Source organism: Plasmodium malariae, assembly GCF_900090045.1.
Source record: "Plasmodium malariae genome assembly, chromosome: 6".
In the NCBI taxonomy this organism is placed as follows: Eukaryota; Apicomplexa; class Aconoidasida; order Haemosporida; family Plasmodiidae; genus Plasmodium; species Plasmodium malariae.
Window position 1 is genome coordinate 707,451 of NC_041780.1, and position 17,288 is coordinate 724,738.

Here is a 17,288-nt window from a genome sequence, read left to right on the forward strand (position 1 = left end):
AGATATATATGTGTATATGTTGGCGTATATAAGTGTATTAGTATTTATTTATGCATATATATTGTATGTGTTATCACTGGAGCATAGTATAATTGTTTTGTCGAATAACATACCAATTTTTTGTAGATAAATTAAGAAATTATTTTTATTATAATTGTGAATAGTGTATTTGTCTATTTGGATTTTATTAAGGCGTTTAAAAGTGCTGGCACAAATGGGAAAGAGGTTAAAAATGACTGCTCAGTAGAGTATGAATAGAAAAATTAGAGAAGAAAAATTATTTGAGAAAATTAAAATTGTTACACTGAAATTATTTGTATATGAGCATTCATCTATCTATCTATCTATCTATTTATATATATATATACATATATATATATATATGTATGTGTGTGACATGACTATTCATGTTTAAGAATAATTTTTATGGTCTTCATGTTGTTGCTCTTTTAGCTTATTAAATTTGCGTCTTAATTTTTTTTTTTTTTATATTTGCCATATTTGTTACTGCAGTATAATATATTCCTGAGTTATTAATGCTTGAATTTTTTTAGTATTGACAGAAAAAATAAATAGGCGTAGAAAGGGAAATGTTACTAAATATTTTTTCGCGTTCACATGAATGCAAGAATAGTACAAAAAAAAAAAAAAAAAAAAAAAGATTTTTTGCTGCTTCATCTTGCTGCGTTCATTTTTTTTACTTATTTTTCGTCCGCTTCTTTATATTACTCATTATTTGTCCATTTATTCCCCATTTATTGTTTATTTGTTACTCAATTTTTATCCACTATTTATCTGTGCCTTCCCTTTAACCGAACAAACATATGCACGTGTGCACTGTTCCCAAAAGATGAATCACAAAATCGATATTTTTTTGTACATTTGTAAAATGGAAAATAAATTAAAGGTAGAGAAAGACTTAATAAAGAAACTTATACCAACACAAAAAAAGTTCAGTAAAAATATGGTAGTTAAATATGTTTTGTATAACTATAAAACGAAAAAATCTTTAATAAAAAAAAATTGGAATATTAATTACATTTTGAATAAGACAAAGAAGAAGAGGAAAAACAAGGAAGCTGCACATGATAAGAACATATCTGACAAACTTGATGGTGAAAAGAAGGAAGTAACACACGAGCACAATTTTACTGACTCGCATGGAAATCCTATGAACAATTTATTAATTGAAAAAAGTAGTGGAGTAAATAATAATTCAAGTTCTTATAAAAAATTGCTTAACAAGATAATCCGAAATGTAAAAAATGGAAGAAATACGACCATAGTAAATACTGGTAATGACAAATGGGAATTGTGTGTATATAGGCATACAAATATGTATAAATAAATAGATGTATAATATATATAGGCATATAATTATGTATATATAAATATATACATACTACCTATATATATATATATATATATATATATATATGTGCATATGTGTTAAAAGGAGTACATTTCTAATACTCTCGAATTGTGAATATAGTATATGCTTTAAGTATCCCCTCTTTAATTCATAATTGTTCCTCGTGTTTTTACTTTTTTCTTTTCTTTTTTTTCTTATCTATACAAAACTATTCTTATATAAAATTCGTTACATTAAAATTTAAAGGGGTAGACACACAGAAGGGTGAAAAAAATGTCTTTCTTTATGGTCACTTGTTTAAGAAATATTTAGGAAACGGTGAGCAATGTTTATATCTTTAACTGTGTATTCACAAGCGCAGTTTAACACGTATATACATAAATATATATATGTGTGTATATATGTGGGTATATATGTGTATATATGTGTGTGTATATATGTGTATATATATGTGTATATATATGTGTATATATATGTGTATATATATGTGTATATATATGTGTATATATATGTGTATATATATGTGTATATATATGTGTATATATATTTATGTACATGCTTGTGCGGAGGGTGATTATATACTGTGCTCCACTGCAAGTTCACCTAGCTTACAATTGTTTAAAAATAATAAATTGAACAAAATTAATATTAAAAGAGATAAAAAAACAAAAAGTTATAATTTTTAGGCAATAAAAAAAGAGGGGGAAATGTGGAAATGTCAAAATGTGGTGAGACAGAGGAACATATTAACAAACAGAATATAGAAGAGTTAGAAGAAGTGAAGAAAAATAAAATATCAGAGGAAAATTTAAAAGGAGATTGTGCTGTTAAGAAAAGCAAAAATAGCTATGAAAAGAGTAAAATGTTTGAAGACTATTTAAAAAAAAAGAGAGGACTAATTTTAGACATATATGATTATGTTGTAATATTGAACAATGAGAGTAATTATAAAATGTGTCATCCTTCATTAATATGTTTTGTATAACTGGCAATATTTTTTTTTTTTTTTTTTTTTCTCTAAATTTATTTTGTACTGTATCCTTTTTTATTCTAGCATTGTTCTTACAAATTCAATTTTTTTTTTTTTTAACAGACACTAAAATATCAATTTCATCATGGGCATACAAAAATAGCAAAATAATCGATATGATAAAAGTAAAGTCTTTTAAGGAAACAAATAGAAAAAGTAATAGAAGTAATAAAACAACCCCCTTTTGTCATAGATGTTTTATAAAAAAATATTTTGACAGTACTAATTTTAATTACCCCAAATGTTGTAAAAATTTACCCGCAAAAAAGGTAGTAAAAAATGGAGAACATTTGAGGGAATGTTTGAAACGCATTATTAGGAAGTGTGTAGAAATAATTAAAAGAGGAAGAGGAAAAACACTTAACGTATGCTTTATTTTTAAGTATAAAATTACCATAAACAATCAACATACATCTATACATCTGATTAATTTTCCTCTTTGTAATATAGAAAAGAATAAAATTTTTTATAATAGCAATAATGAGAAAACGTTACTATTTTTATTTAATAAAAAGATTATAAACTCGGTAAAAAATATTAATGATTATTCTAATTTTATATTTCCTTTTAACAATTCGCAAGAGTGTCAGAGAGCTCTTAATTTAAAGAAAAAAATTATTTATTTTGTTAGTCATCGAAAATGCCTCTTTGAAAAGGAGGAAAAAGTTGGAACAAATGAAACCCTCATAGATATCCAACAAAAAGAAGACAGTATTTTAAACGATTATTATACAACTAAAGAAATGAATAATAATAGGGAGAAAACATTTACGAAGTATAATAAAAAAGAAATAATTTTTCATATGCATCTTTTCGAAATACTAATTAGACTTATATTTAAAAATTCGAAAACATACTTTACATTTTTTATCAGTGAACAAACCTATGATTTTGAGTTTTACAAAAATATATATTATCTTAATTTAAGCAAAGTTGTTAATGTGAAAATAAAACTGAAGAAGGATATGAAAAGAAGGATGATAAAAAAAGTCAAAAAAAAGGCTAATAAAAAAGTCAAAAAAAAGATGAAAAAAGAAAAAAATAATAAAACAACAGAAAAAAGGAACATTTTATGTAGTAACGATGGGGGAAGTCTGTTTAATACCTTGTTAAAAGAAAATGATGATTGCAAAAATATAATAAATGAAAAGGATAAAAAAATATTTAATTTACAAAACGAGGTGCAAGAAAAGAATAAAATAGTATCAAATCTTGAAATGGAAATTACAAAATATAAAAGCGAACATTTTGAAAAGATCAAAATTATAGAAAGTTTGAAAAACAAAATCTCAAAAAAAGAAGCAACTATATATGATAATTCTATAGATGATCAAGTAATGAAAAATTCTAATTATGTAAAGAAATTATATAATGAAAATAATTTATTAAAGGAAAAAATGAAAAGGTTAAACAGTTCAATTAAGAAGGACAAAATTTATTCAAATACGATTGGAACGCTTCCTAACACGAAAGAAAGTTCTAAGGCCATCATACCCTCAACTACTGAGGTGAATGATTATATGTACAACAGAAACATTGTAATAAACAAGATAAGATGTTGACACAACACTTAATAATTGTTTTATGCTCTTCTTTATTTTCCATCAGAATGCGAAAGAAAAAGATCAAAACGACAAATTAAGTTTTTTTCTGAAAGCTTTTTTAGATACGGAACAGAAATTATACGTAAGATAAATGTCTTTTTTTTACTGCAACTAATTACGCACCTTTTTGCATTTCTTATATATATCAATATGTTGATGTACATGTAAGAAATTAAGCGCGTGTGCATCCGTTAACACATGAACATAAAGACGTATGCACACTTCATCACATAACTGCATAACCGCATAACCGCATAGCCGCATAGCCGCATAACCGTATGACTACATGCCCACAAATTACCGTTTGTGAATTTTATTAGACAGCTGATGTAGTAATAAACACCCAGAAGGAAATCATAGCAAGAATTAAAAAGGAGAAAAATAATTATTTTGAGGAAGTGGAAAGGAGAAAAACTGTTTTTGTAATATGAACGATGATAAGCCTTGCGTAACTAAGAGCGTTTTTATTTGCATAGTTATAGGTCTATGTAAGGCATACTACCCCTTTAATGCATGAGCAGAAAGAAGCAAAATTACCAACACTGTTATTTCTCTTTCACAGAAAAAGGAAATGGAAAGATCTCTGGATTTTATATACTCCATTTGTGAAGATATAAAAACAAAGAAAGAAAAGATATGCTTAACGAATAGAATAAATAAATTACATGATTCTATAAATGTAGGATAACAAAAATACTAAAAATAAATGCTTTAAAAATTCTACTCTTTAATTAAGTACATATTCATATGTATACACTTCTCTGTATGTACATACATATATTTATATATATACATATTCTTTTACATTTTTACATGTATATGCTGAAACTGCTTATGACCTTTTTAGGACTTTTTAGGTAAATTTGAAAAAAATTATTAGAAGGTATGAAAAGTCATCTGCACAAAAAAGAATGGAATACAAAACTTCTGACATGGAAACATTTTTTCCCAAATAACGTGGCTAGAATGGGAAAAAAAAAAAAAACATAGATCTAGATGGAAATATGAGAACGGTATATTAACTTCTATATCTGCTTGAATTGACACATTTGCGTAAACATAAACAGGATCACATATGCGAAGATAAATACAGGAACAAATGAATATATTGATGCATCTCTTTTAAGCTTTATTTAAAAAAAAAAATTTTATCACAGTGAATTTGTTGAGATAAATATATACTTATTGAATAATGAGCGTATGCTCAATTGAAGACCCTTATCAACAAATTTTTAGGATGCCCTTTGATTACCTACTTTTAAAAAATTAAACATTAATTTGGTCAAATAAGAATAAACAGAATTTTTTTTTTTTTTTTTTTTTTTTTTTTTGAATGGTACCATATCTATATACTCGTTGATGATCTCCATATATATTATAAAATTTAAAAGACATGCATTTTCCCCTATGGCATTAAACAAAATATTTTTACTATTTTTTCTTTAATAAAAAAACTCAACGTGGAATTAAATATAGCATTGCAAATATTTAAGGTAATTTCTGTTTGATCCTCTTTACATAAAATAAAAAGGTACGAATAATAGGAGCACCTTTTTCTTTTGTCTCTGCACATTATGTACATATTATATATATGGTATATATGTATCCATTATATACGCATGATCATAATATTATTAGATGTTTAGTTATGTGTAGGGTACACAAATAAAGTGTTAACACTATACAATGCGGTTAACACACATACATATATATATATATATGAACGTATAAATATTCAGACGATACGAAAACACCAAGGGACTTACAAAATAATTTTTTGAAAGTCTGTAAAATGTTGTGTATACGAAAAAGCATGTGATGCCTCTGTTTAAGTCATTCATTTTTCAAAGAGCAAAAATTAACCTCAATTATTTTTCCTTATATGGTGTGGAACGATAAACGAAAAGAGTAAACTTTTTATATGTGCTTATTCATTATTCTTAAGTTTACTATTACACAATAAAAAAGCTAATAAAAATAAACATTAACTGCAAATATAGGGGGATCTTTAAAATATACGTATTCCCAAAGGTTATACATGCCAATTAACGTTACAAATGAAAAAAAAAAAAAAAGGATAAGAATTAAATATTATGTGTTTTAATAGACGCTTAATTACTGTTACAAAATATGAAAATAAATTCATACATTTTGCAATAATTATGAAAAGGCATAAACACTTAATTGTATAATATTATTTCGTTTCAGTTTACTTTTAGTAGCCACCCTTGTCCGTTAATGCAAATATTTCATAAATAAATTATATATATCCTGTTTAAGCTTAGCATATATATATTAAATAATAAACTTAAAACTTGAATTATTCCAAATATTTACAAATGTATCATTTAAATATATGTATGCAGTTTCATTATTTTTTAAAAAAAACTAAAAAGAGAGAGTGATATTATAATATTTATTCGTTTTTTATGGCAATGTTAATATACATAGTTATTAGCATTTTATGCGAAAGTTAATATATTTCTTCGTATTTTTTATGTAAACCATTTTGCTCATATATTTTCAAAGTACATGCAAAGGATATTTATCTCATGAAAGTTAAGGCACTAAAGGTTCTCTAAAAAAAGTTTTCGCTCCTAAAAAGGAAATGTACAATTTTTGTGTACATATAATTAAGATACCACCTAATATTTATGAACTTTTTAAAATCGTTCTTTTTATACATTTCTCTTTTTTTTTTTTATTCAAATTTATTAAAAATTATCTTGAAAAATACAACTTAAAAGTATTTTAGTACAAAAAAAAAAAAAAAATAAATAAATAATATAATAACAGTAAAATTGTTAAAATATATAATCAACCTTATATATATTTTTTAATGTTTTTAATTTTTTTTCCTATTTTTATGAATATGTAGCGCAAAAATTAATACGAAAATCATTTGTATATACAATTAACAGAAGGGGTGTATAGTATACCGTAGTATGTTTTTCTAATTAATACAATATATATGTAATATATATATATTTTTTATTTTTTTTTACTGCATGCGGTACTAGCATATGGTATATATAATTGAATATTAAAAAAAAAGAGAATATAGGTTTATACATAAGTGATATGATCCTAGTTATTATGGGTGATTTATTACATAAATATATATGTATGTATGTATACATATATAATTTGCCGTATAATAATCTTGTTATTTTTTAAAGTATGTATTAAGCCTATTTTTTTCTTCACTGCTACGAAATGATGTTTTATTAATTTCATTTTAAAAAATTAAAATTAAAAAAAAAACATATATTTTTCCCCTTATAATAAAATATATATATAATATTATGCATATTTATATATATTAGTATATGTATGTTACTTTTATATATAAAACAAATTAAAATGTTTAAATAAACATTTTTACAATATTAAGAAGGAATGTAATTTTGAATTTTTATTTTAACACATTTATTTATATTTATTGAATTTAATGAAAAATATTTGCAAAATATTTGCAAAATATTTGAATATTATTTTAAAAAGAGTTAATATTTAAGTACTGTAATTTTTTAGAATAATATTATATGGTATATATATCTTTTAGGTTGTTACAATTGTAGTAATAAAAATATATATATATATATATATATATAATATATATTTACATATATATATATATATATATAATATATATTAATATATAGGCTGATACTTGTGTTATTGTTAATTTATAAACATATATATTTTTATATATGTATATACTGAAGAATACCTTGAATTGATTTCAAGATATAACGTATATACTGCATATATATAAAAATTCGCTTAAATTTTGTGATAATATTATTTTAGTATCCTAGTTTAATTTACGATTATTGAAGTAAAAAATAACGATGAAGAAAAATTCGCACGTATTTATTTTTATAATATATGTAATATTTTATTGTAAGAGTGTTGTAGAAGGTAGAGTTGATTCTACGAATAATGGGGATGACGTATCAAACAGAATCAATAGCAATAATAAGGATGCTAATAATGGTGGTGATATGTCTCTGAACAATGATGGTAACAACAATGATAATAATAATAATGATAATAATAATAGTGATAACTCAGAAAACAATGTCAGAAAAAATGTAAACACAACTGGTAATAACAAGGACCAAAATGCTAATTCTGACCATTCAAAGAACACAAAGAACGTAGTTGAATTAGGAAATAAACATAATGATGATAATGAAGAAAATATTACCAAAAAAAAAGAAGAAGCATTGAAAAAGGTTATTAAAATTGTTGATGAATTGGAAAGTGTTCAATTATTACTAGATGGTGATTATAGTGTTTTAGATAAGTATAATATAAAATTATTTGATGAAGAAGACGGAGAAACAAACAAAAAAAAAGTCATTGGAGAATATGACCTTAAGATGTTAAAGAAGATTTTATTATTTAGAGAAAAAATATCAAGAACTTGTGAAAATAATTATAAAAATGCAGAAGAAATACTTAAGAACTGTTTTAATAAAGATGACCCCCAATTAAAGAAATCATATGATAAGATTAAAAAAGGATTAACCAAAAAAATTTTGGGTATGGAAGATTTTTTACTAGAATTATTAGAAAATTTGTTTAATAAGATTAATGATAATTTTATAAATAGTGATTCATTTGACTTAAATGATTACATATCTGATTTTGAACTTATCAATTATATATTAAAAAATGAGCCTTCCGAGTTTTACTATGATATAACACATGTAATAGAAGCATTAAATTTAAAATTAGAATCCAGTGCACTTGAAAAAGTTGTTAACTCTGTTCACTCAGGAATGAATATCAATAACAAAATTAAGGATGATTTAGTTAATATTCTTAAAAAATCGTCAGCAAAATTTTTTAAAATAGGTATTGATAAAAAAGCAAAAATGTTAATACCAGTACAGGCACAACACAAAGGAACATCCGTAAAACAATTTGCACTTCAGTTCTTAGATAAAAATAAAGTTTGTGAACATAAAAAATGCCCTTTGAATTCAAATTGTTACGTAATAAATGGTGAAGAAACTTGTAGATGCCTTCCAGGATATAGTGATGTTAAACTAGATAATGAAATGAACTGTGTAAGAGATGATACTATGGATTGTAATAATAACAATGGTGGATGTGATATTAATGCAACATGTTCATTTTTAGACAAAAAAATTGTATGCGAATGTAAAGAAAACTTCGAAGGAGATGGAATATACTGTTCAAACACCGTTTTTAATTCAATCAACAACTTTATTTTCTTTATATTAGTTATCATGTATATATACTTATTTTAGTTAAGTGGTTTTTTTTTCGAAGTACTGTGTAGTTTTATACATTCGCTGTGTTTATGATTAAATATGTATGTACAATTGTGCACATACATATATATATATATATATATGTATATTTTTTTTTTTTTCCGCAAATTCTGTTTATTTTTTTAAAGAGTCTAGCAAAACATTAGTTATCTTATATTCCCTTTCATTTTATACGGTTATTCATATATTTTTTTAAATGTTAATGTTACTGTAATAACAGAATGCGTATGGGGTTTATGAAGCATGTTTTTCGTTTTTGTAGCACATTGCTGATTAATAGTTACCGTTATAATTTATATTTTTCCCGGACGCTTCATTAATTTGTATTTTGTAAACGTGTTTAATACCTTTAACAAAGTTATTATTGACTTTTACTAATAAAGATTTTTTTTTATTTTTAAACTCCTTTACCCCCCCCTTTTTCTTATTTTAAAACCTCATTGATACAACCATTACAGCCCATTTAGATATAAGACCTTTAATTAAAAATTGGATTTTTTATCTTTAACCGATGTTAAATATATTCCTAGCAACATATAGTATGTTTTTTTAGCTCTCGATTACTTTGTTTCGTGGGATATTTTTGTATCTTTTTAGTGCTATGTTTTAATAGTCATCATACTTAGTCGTGTTTATAAAAGTATTCATTTTTTGACATTGTATTTTTAGCTATTTTTTATTTTTTTATATTTCTTCTATTAATACGCCATTTAAATGTTCCTATTTTATAATGAATATAAAAAATATGCTAATCATTTTTCACATTTCAGTTAAAACTAGTGAAGTAAAAGTTTAGAGGACAAATGAAGTTCATTTTTATCTTTCATGGGTATAAAGAAAAAGTAAAAAAAGTGCAAATAAAGTGGCCCAGCAGTGTATATCTTTAAGTGCGAATTAAAAATCAGGTACTTGTATACAGGTTTACTTACCCCATTATTCGCATGTGCAATTTTAAATATATCTCTTAATACACATGTACACATTTAAATGAACATGTGCATATTTATATAGACAATATGTTTGTTGGTGAGCACAAATGATAAAGAATGGTTTTTTTTTTGTTTTTTTTTTTTTCTCACAAAAATTAAGATTTATAAAAAATTCAAAGTACTTACATTATTTTGTTAACATTTAAATTGGTCTTCTATAATTTAATTATTGAACGTAAAATACGAATTATTGGAAAAATGTGTTTTTTTTTTTTTTGTTTTTTAGTATTTTATAAATTTTTTGAAGGCTGAGTATAAATTGTCTAATATTTACACAAATGTTTTCTTTTAAATTATGATATTTTGTAGAAAAAAAGAGGCCATTAATATGGGAAACTTAAAAAAAAAAAAAAAAAACTCAAATAAAAGTGAAAGGAAAGTGTATATAAATATTGTTTACGTTTATTTTAATAGCTTTGTTAAATACTTATTTTTGTTTTTCCTTTCGAAGTTGTTAAAATAGTAACAGTTTCATGTTGCTTAATTTTCTTTTTTTTTTTTTTTTATTTCATTTATTACATTACAAAACATATTGAAAAATAAAAAATATTCTTGTTGATAATTAAACATTAGCAAATATTTATTTATCTGTATTTCATTTAAATTTTTTCTTTAAAATGCTTGAACTTTGTTAAAATATTACGTACTGTGCTTAATTAAATGCAACATTTTATTTGTATTTGTATATGTATTTGTATATGCATTTGTATATGTATTTGTGTTTGTGTTTGTATCTGTATCTGTATCTGTATTTATATTTATATTTATATTTATATTTGTATTTGTATTTATATTTTTTTTATTCTTTTTTTAATTTGCATTCATGAGAGACAATAGAACAAAATTGTTTCCGTTAAAGATGGTGATGAGCTTGTATTTCTTGATTTATGTTTTTTAATTGCTTATTATTATGACTTTCGTCTTATTTATTCACAAGTAATCATTAAGACAAGTAAAAACCGGAAATTTACTGAATTTTACTATGGACAATTTTTTGAGAAGTGTATAGGTACACCCTATCCTTTTTTTTTGTTCTGATAATTAAAAATATATACACATACATATATATATATTTATTTATATATTTAACGAGTAGTATAGGAATGAGAAATTATAGTATATCAGGAAAAAAATATTATCATTTTACATGTGAGACTAAATTTTTATGTAATTTTTTATTTGTACATGAAATGGTTCATGTTATAATAAATACAAATTATTTCATGTGCGAATTTTTGATTTGACGTTTGATTTGTTCGTAGTTTTTTTTTTTTTTTTTTTTTCGTACCTATTCCTTTAATTTATTTGAAGTGTAAGTATTCTTTTTTGTTGTTTTGTAAGCTGAGGAAAATTTGCAAATTGTGAAAGAGTTTGCAGAATGAGAAGAAGCTTAATTATTGTGAAGAAAATTGAATATTTTGGCTCTTTTTTGTCCATTTAAGTTTCTTCCTTTTTGTTCTTCATTTCTTTGTTCCTTCCTCCTTTTTTTCAATTTTTTTCCTTTTTCTGGGACCTTTATTTTTTTGTATCATGGGAAATGGCTGTAAGAAGGTTATTGGAACTAGGAGAAACAAATCGTCGAATGAAAAATTCAATAATCGTTTCGATTTTAGGAGCGATAGCAACTGTAGTTGGAATAAAGGCAATTACTACAATGATATATATATTAGAAATTTTAACAAAGATGAGACAACTAAAAAGTATAATAACAAAATTGTATCACTTAATGATAATAGTAATCGTAAGACAAGTAATTCTATTGTATATATTGATGATTTGTACGATATATTAGAGAATGAAAAAAAAGTAAAGTTAAAAAAAGTAGATAATTCAGATGTAGAAGAATTTCTTATAATAGAAAAACATATAAAGGTAAAAAGAAAGAAAAAAAAGAAGCAGCGAAAGCAAGAGAACACCAATACAAAAATGAAAGAGAAAGCTTTAAAGAATGAAAAATTGACGTCCTTATTATTCTCAAGAAATGATTATGATGATGAAAATAAAAATAGCACTAATTTTGATGAACCCTTTCCAACTGATAGCCGTGATAAAAAAAAAAAAAAAAAAAAAAGATAAATCAAATTCAAAAAATGGAGAAGTAGAAACATGGTGTAGTTCTTCAATTGACAATAAATACGATATATTCGAAGAAGATAGACGGTATATGTTAAAAAAAAGACAAGAAAATATGAGAGACCAAAAGATTAGCAGTAAAAAGAACCAAATAGACAATGACAGTGACAACAGTAAGAAGAAAAATAATAATACTAATGGCAATAATAATAGCAATAATAATAGCAATAATAATAGAAACAATAACAGCAAAATTAATGGCAATAAATTTAACAGTAGTAACAATAATGGCAAAAACAAGAATAGTAATACTAGAAAAAACAATAATAGAAATAATTATGGAAATAATGGCAATAATGACAGTAATGACGAATTTAATTTAACCTATAAATATAAAGGTTCATCAAGTTCTGATAAGGAAAGAATAATCAATAATCCTGTTAAAAAATACAGCGATCCCTTTGAAGAATAAAAGAATGCAATTGTGGAAAAAGCATGAAAGAAAAATGAAAAAGTAAAAAAAGAAGAAAAAAAAAAAAACAACAGAAACATTTAATGGCTTATGTAAGCTGTGTATTTAAGCAAGCACAATTGATACATGTATATATGTGTCAACTGGCTTTAGTATATGGGGGTAAAATATTTTAACACTGTACAAAATTTTTCTTATGCACTGTGAAGCATTTACTTTTTTGATACTAAAAGTAGATTTTGTTTTTTAAATCATTACATATTATTTTCTACTTTAGAACCTTTATTTTACTTTTTATATTTCCCTTTTTACATAAACGTGTAAACCTTGGATTTTTTACTACAAATTACGCAATAATAAGGAGGAATAAATAAACTAATTAAAACAATTAATAATATTCTTTAAAATTTTAAAAAAATGTCACAAATAAATCTAAACAAAGAGTTGTATTAAAAAAAAAAAAAAAAAAAAACTGAATAATTAAATAATTAAATAAAGAATTCGAAAAAAATGAAACTGATTATATCATTTTATGGCTAATAAAATAACACAAAAATAAAACAAAAAGCTATTACATACTATTAAAAAAAATATGAAAAGGAAAATAAAGCTAATTTGCCTTAACTCTTTATTTAAAGAGATATATTAGGTACAATTTATGTGTTATCGAATTAAAAATATGTATATATATATATATATATAAGTACTTACGAATCATGCGTATAGGGCTTCAATTAAGAACACCAAAATTTGCATTGGCATTTCCTATTGATTTTCCCCTTTTAACATAATACTCGTTTTTTACATATAAACATGTAGAGATTCGTTCAAGTTCCATATATTATTAGGAAAAACGATTACACTTCTTCTTGCCTACATCAGATTTATTCGTATTTCAGTGAACTTTTTATTTTTTTCTTTTCGATTTTCACATATTCTTATAATTATATATCCCAATATGCTTTAAAGTATTTGATAAACTTGTGTTAACTAAAAATCGCATAAACTGTTTACGTTTTTACGAAGTGGTAATATATTCTTTAGAAATATAAACAAATACATAAAATAAACATATATACAATGTACTACTTTGTATTAATTACATCTTCATTCACTGTTCTTTTTTCCTGCCTTAACTTTCTTTTTTTTATATTACTTAAAATATTTCTTACTTTTTGTTTGCACACCATGACAAGAAAATGACCCAAAAAAAGTCAGCAAAAAAAACTACAGTAGCTTGGTAAATTCTCGGTATAAATACAAAATTAATTAATGTTAATGGTGTCCATGTCATTAAGGAAATGAAGAATACTTTCATTCCTGTATTTACAATTTTATCAATAATTTCTGACTTCCTTTGATTTTTTAACATACCATTATAAAAAAAGAAAATTGTTAAGTGAACTGGTCCAAAAATAAAATTATCAAATATGGTAGGTATAAAAGATTTATATAAAAATGTATTTGGCTTCGACTGAATAAAATTTGCTAAAACTTTACCATACCACCATGTCATTATTGGACCTTCAAGGGTTAAACCTATAATTGCCATTCTAAGTGTTCTTAATAAATCAAACTCATAATTTCTTTTTTGTGCCTCTATTATTTGACACGCTATATCAGCAATAAAATATAATACACCTGCTATTAAACAGTTCATTAATAATAAGTGTTTTTCAAATAAATTATTAATAAGTTTTTTCATTCTTCCATTACAAGAGGAAATTATTTCTTTTTTTTTTACATTTTTTATATTAACCAAATCATCTATATTGTGCTTGAATTCTTTACTTTTTTCGACTTTTTCTTCTCCCGCGTTAGTTGGTACGTTTTGTTTATTTTCACGCGTATTATTTTTACATGTATTATTTGTATAAGAATTGTTTGTACTTGCATTATTTGTGCTTGTATTGCTTGCGTTTTCACTTACATTTACATTTCTCTTGAAAGATTTCCCATTTTTCCGATCACTCATTGTATATATTCTTCTCCGTATTTCAACTTGTAAAGAAATATTCCTTGTTTTTATATTAAAAATAATATTTGAATTTCCCATGGGATTTACAATTCCATGAATTGATAAATTATGATTCACGAACTTGCATTTTTGAAAAACCTCGCTACTGTTCTTATTGCTGAAAGTGCTACTATATCTGCAGCTATTACTAGAAATATTATTACCTATATCATTGTTGTGATTACAGCTATGACTTGAATCCAGTCTCTTCTCTAATTTATCCCTTTTTATGTAATTATTTAACGTGTATAATGTCTTTTCGCTTATTCCTTTATTCTCACTTCTTTTCATTTCAGCAATTTTAAACTCTTTTAAATTTATGTTCGTAGTAAACAATAACCTGTTGTTTTTTAGTTTAATTTCTTTATAGTTTTGATATTTCAATAATGTACATCTTTCCGCGAAATAATGCCTTTTAAAATTGTAATCTTTCGTAAATGAAAAAGAAAAAAGAAAAATAATACAGAAAATTGTAATGTAAAAATAAAATGAATCGTCGAATCAATAATATGAATTATTAATATTGTCGTAAACACCTCTATTCGGAGTTGCTTGCTAGTAATCAGGTTTGATTCGATAAAGGTGCATATGCTTCATACTATTACGTGATCGTCTACATATACACACATATATACTCAGGCATACATATATACAGACGCATGTACACTCACACACATACATATATATATATATATACAGATATATACATACTTAGACATACATATATACGCATAAATAATATAGTAATAAAAATACTACACAAAAACATCAACATTCTTTTATACTATAATATATCCTCACGAAGTATTTATTCATCCCCCAAATTATGTTCATCAAAAATATGTGCAGATACAAATTGGGAAGACGTATGTACTAAAAGTATTATAAGCAAAAATTGTGTTACCTACAAAGGGGGAATTTACATTTTTTGATACAACCTTTATATGTCTTCTTTTAATACCCATGTAGGCATTTGTCAGCATCATTAAATTTCCTACGTTTCTAATAAAAATGCTCAATAAAAAGTAGTATTCACATATATATTTATGTGAGTTAATTTATGTTAATATTCAAGCACATTTTGAAAAAGCGTCTTTAGTAATTTTCCTCCTTTCCTTCTGATTTTATTTTTCTATTCATGTTTTGCGGAAAAAAGGAATTTTCTTTTCTCTCTCTATTTGTATATGTATATATATGTACATATATACATATATATATAGCTTACTATAAAGTGATAAAAAGGGATTTATACTATAAAAATTTGTAATACACTTTTTATATACTAATTTCTATTCTTATATATTATGAGTTTCAAAGAATCGAAATAAAGCCATCTTTTTTACACTGTTTTGTTTTTATTCTATTTTTCCTTTGTTTTAATTTGCTTGTATTTAACTGTGCCTGTATTTTACTTTGCCTGTATTTTGTTTTGCCTGTATTTTGTTTTGCCTGTATTTTACTTTGCCTGTATTTTGTTTTGCCTGTATTTTGTTTTGCCTGTATTTTGTTTTGCCTGTATTTTACTTTGACTGTATTTTACATTGCCTGTATTTTGTTTTGCCTGTATTTTACTTTGCCTGTATTTTGTTTTGCCTTCAATTTATATATCCTTTATTTTATGTTTTTTTTTACCTGATATTAAGCACACTTTTTTTATTTTCTTTTATGAGGAAAAATTCATTATTTTATTTTATTAAGCACAAACGAAAGTCTCATATAAACTTTGATATATAGTATCTATGAAAAAAGGGATAATAATTTTGTGAAATTATTTTAACTGAATCATTTTGTAATACTGAATTATAGTACTCAAGTGTAGGAATAAGAAAATAAAAAGAAACTTAATAACTTTCTGAAAATTTAAAAATTTTCAATTTATTTTTTTTTTTAAATGTAGTTCCCTATTTGGAATTTTTTTAAACAGATAGTTACTTAAATAACTTTTTTAAAATATAAAATAATTTTTTTTTTGTTTTCTTTGTACAAAATAGAACTATTTTTTTTTGAACTTCGTTTTTTTTTTTTCCTGTTTTTGATGATATTGCATTCTTTTTATTTTTAAAATTTTTATATACATTTATTTCGTTTAAAAAAAAAAGAAGCAATCTGTATATACTTTTTTTATATATATGTTACAATTGCAAGAATTGAGAGGATTATTTAATATTTAGTTCTTAACAACGTCAATTTATGTTTTCGTTTTGATAATATGGAAAAGGGATGCACTATCATGTCTTCCTAATTTTTACCTATTCTGATATAGTTGTTTCTTTTTTTTTTTTCCAACTTTTTACATTATTCGTATTGTTATTACGTGCTTATATGATATTTTTATGATTATTCCTTTTAAGTATCATTAAGTTCGAAGTGTATAGTCGTAAATATAGTTATATTTTGTTTTAACTGCTATTTACTTTCGTCA

The 17,288-nt window shown here is 24.0% G+C and overlaps 4 protein-coding genes and 1 pseudogene across 4 annotated transcripts, besides 1 other annotated feature; 3 read left to right on the plus strand and 2 right to left on the minus strand.

Annotated features, from left to right (window-relative positions):
• Nucleotides 1-850: 850 nt before the first annotated feature.
• Nucleotides 851-4,886, plus strand: PmUG01_06023700 (conserved Plasmodium protein, unknown function; the record flags this gene model as incomplete). The annotated part of the gene is made up of 8 exons (XM_029003810.1): nucleotides 851-1,295; nucleotides 1,619-1,690; nucleotides 2,059-2,313; nucleotides 2,466-3,910; nucleotides 4,011-4,088; nucleotides 4,327-4,428; nucleotides 4,569-4,685; nucleotides 4,854-4,886. 8 exons carry the CDS (start codon nucleotides 851-853, stop codon nucleotides 4,884-4,886), a joined length of 2,547 nt encoding a protein of 848 aa, XP_028859892.1.
• Nucleotides 4,887-5,157: 271 nt separating this feature from the next.
• PmUG01_06023800 lies at nucleotides 5,158-5,496 on the minus strand (annotated as a pseudogene).
• Nucleotides 5,158-5,496: a sequence feature (conserved Plasmodium protein, unknown function, pseudogene).
• Nucleotides 5,497-7,860: 2,364 nt separating this feature from the next.
• On the plus strand, nucleotides 7,861-9,291 carry MSP8 (merozoite surface protein 8, putative; the record flags this gene model as incomplete). The annotated part of the gene is made up of 1 exon (XM_029003812.1): nucleotides 7,861-9,291. One exon carries the CDS (start codon nucleotides 7,861-7,863, stop codon nucleotides 9,289-9,291), a length of 1,431 nt encoding a protein of 476 aa, XP_028859893.1.
• A 2,543-nt stretch (nucleotides 9,292-11,834) lies between these two features.
• On the plus strand, nucleotides 11,835-12,849 carry PmUG01_06024000 (conserved Plasmodium protein, unknown function; the record flags this gene model as incomplete). Its single annotated transcript, XM_029003813.1, is given in 2 exon segments — nucleotides 11,835-12,365; nucleotides 12,379-12,849. The coding sequence occupies 2 exon segments, from the start codon at nucleotides 11,835-11,837 to the stop codon at nucleotides 12,847-12,849; spliced, it is 1,002 nt and encodes a 333-aa protein (XP_028859894.1).
• Nucleotides 12,850-14,017: 1,168 nt separating this feature from the next.
• MPV17 lies at nucleotides 14,018-15,849 on the minus strand (the record flags this gene model as incomplete). Its single annotated transcript, XM_029003814.1, has 2 exons — nucleotides 14,018-15,294; nucleotides 15,771-15,849. The coding sequence occupies 2 exons, from the start codon at nucleotides 15,847-15,849 to the stop codon at nucleotides 14,018-14,020; spliced, it is 1,356 nt and encodes a 451-aa protein (XP_028859895.1).
• Between the last annotated feature and the right edge of the window lie 1,439 nt (nucleotides 15,850-17,288).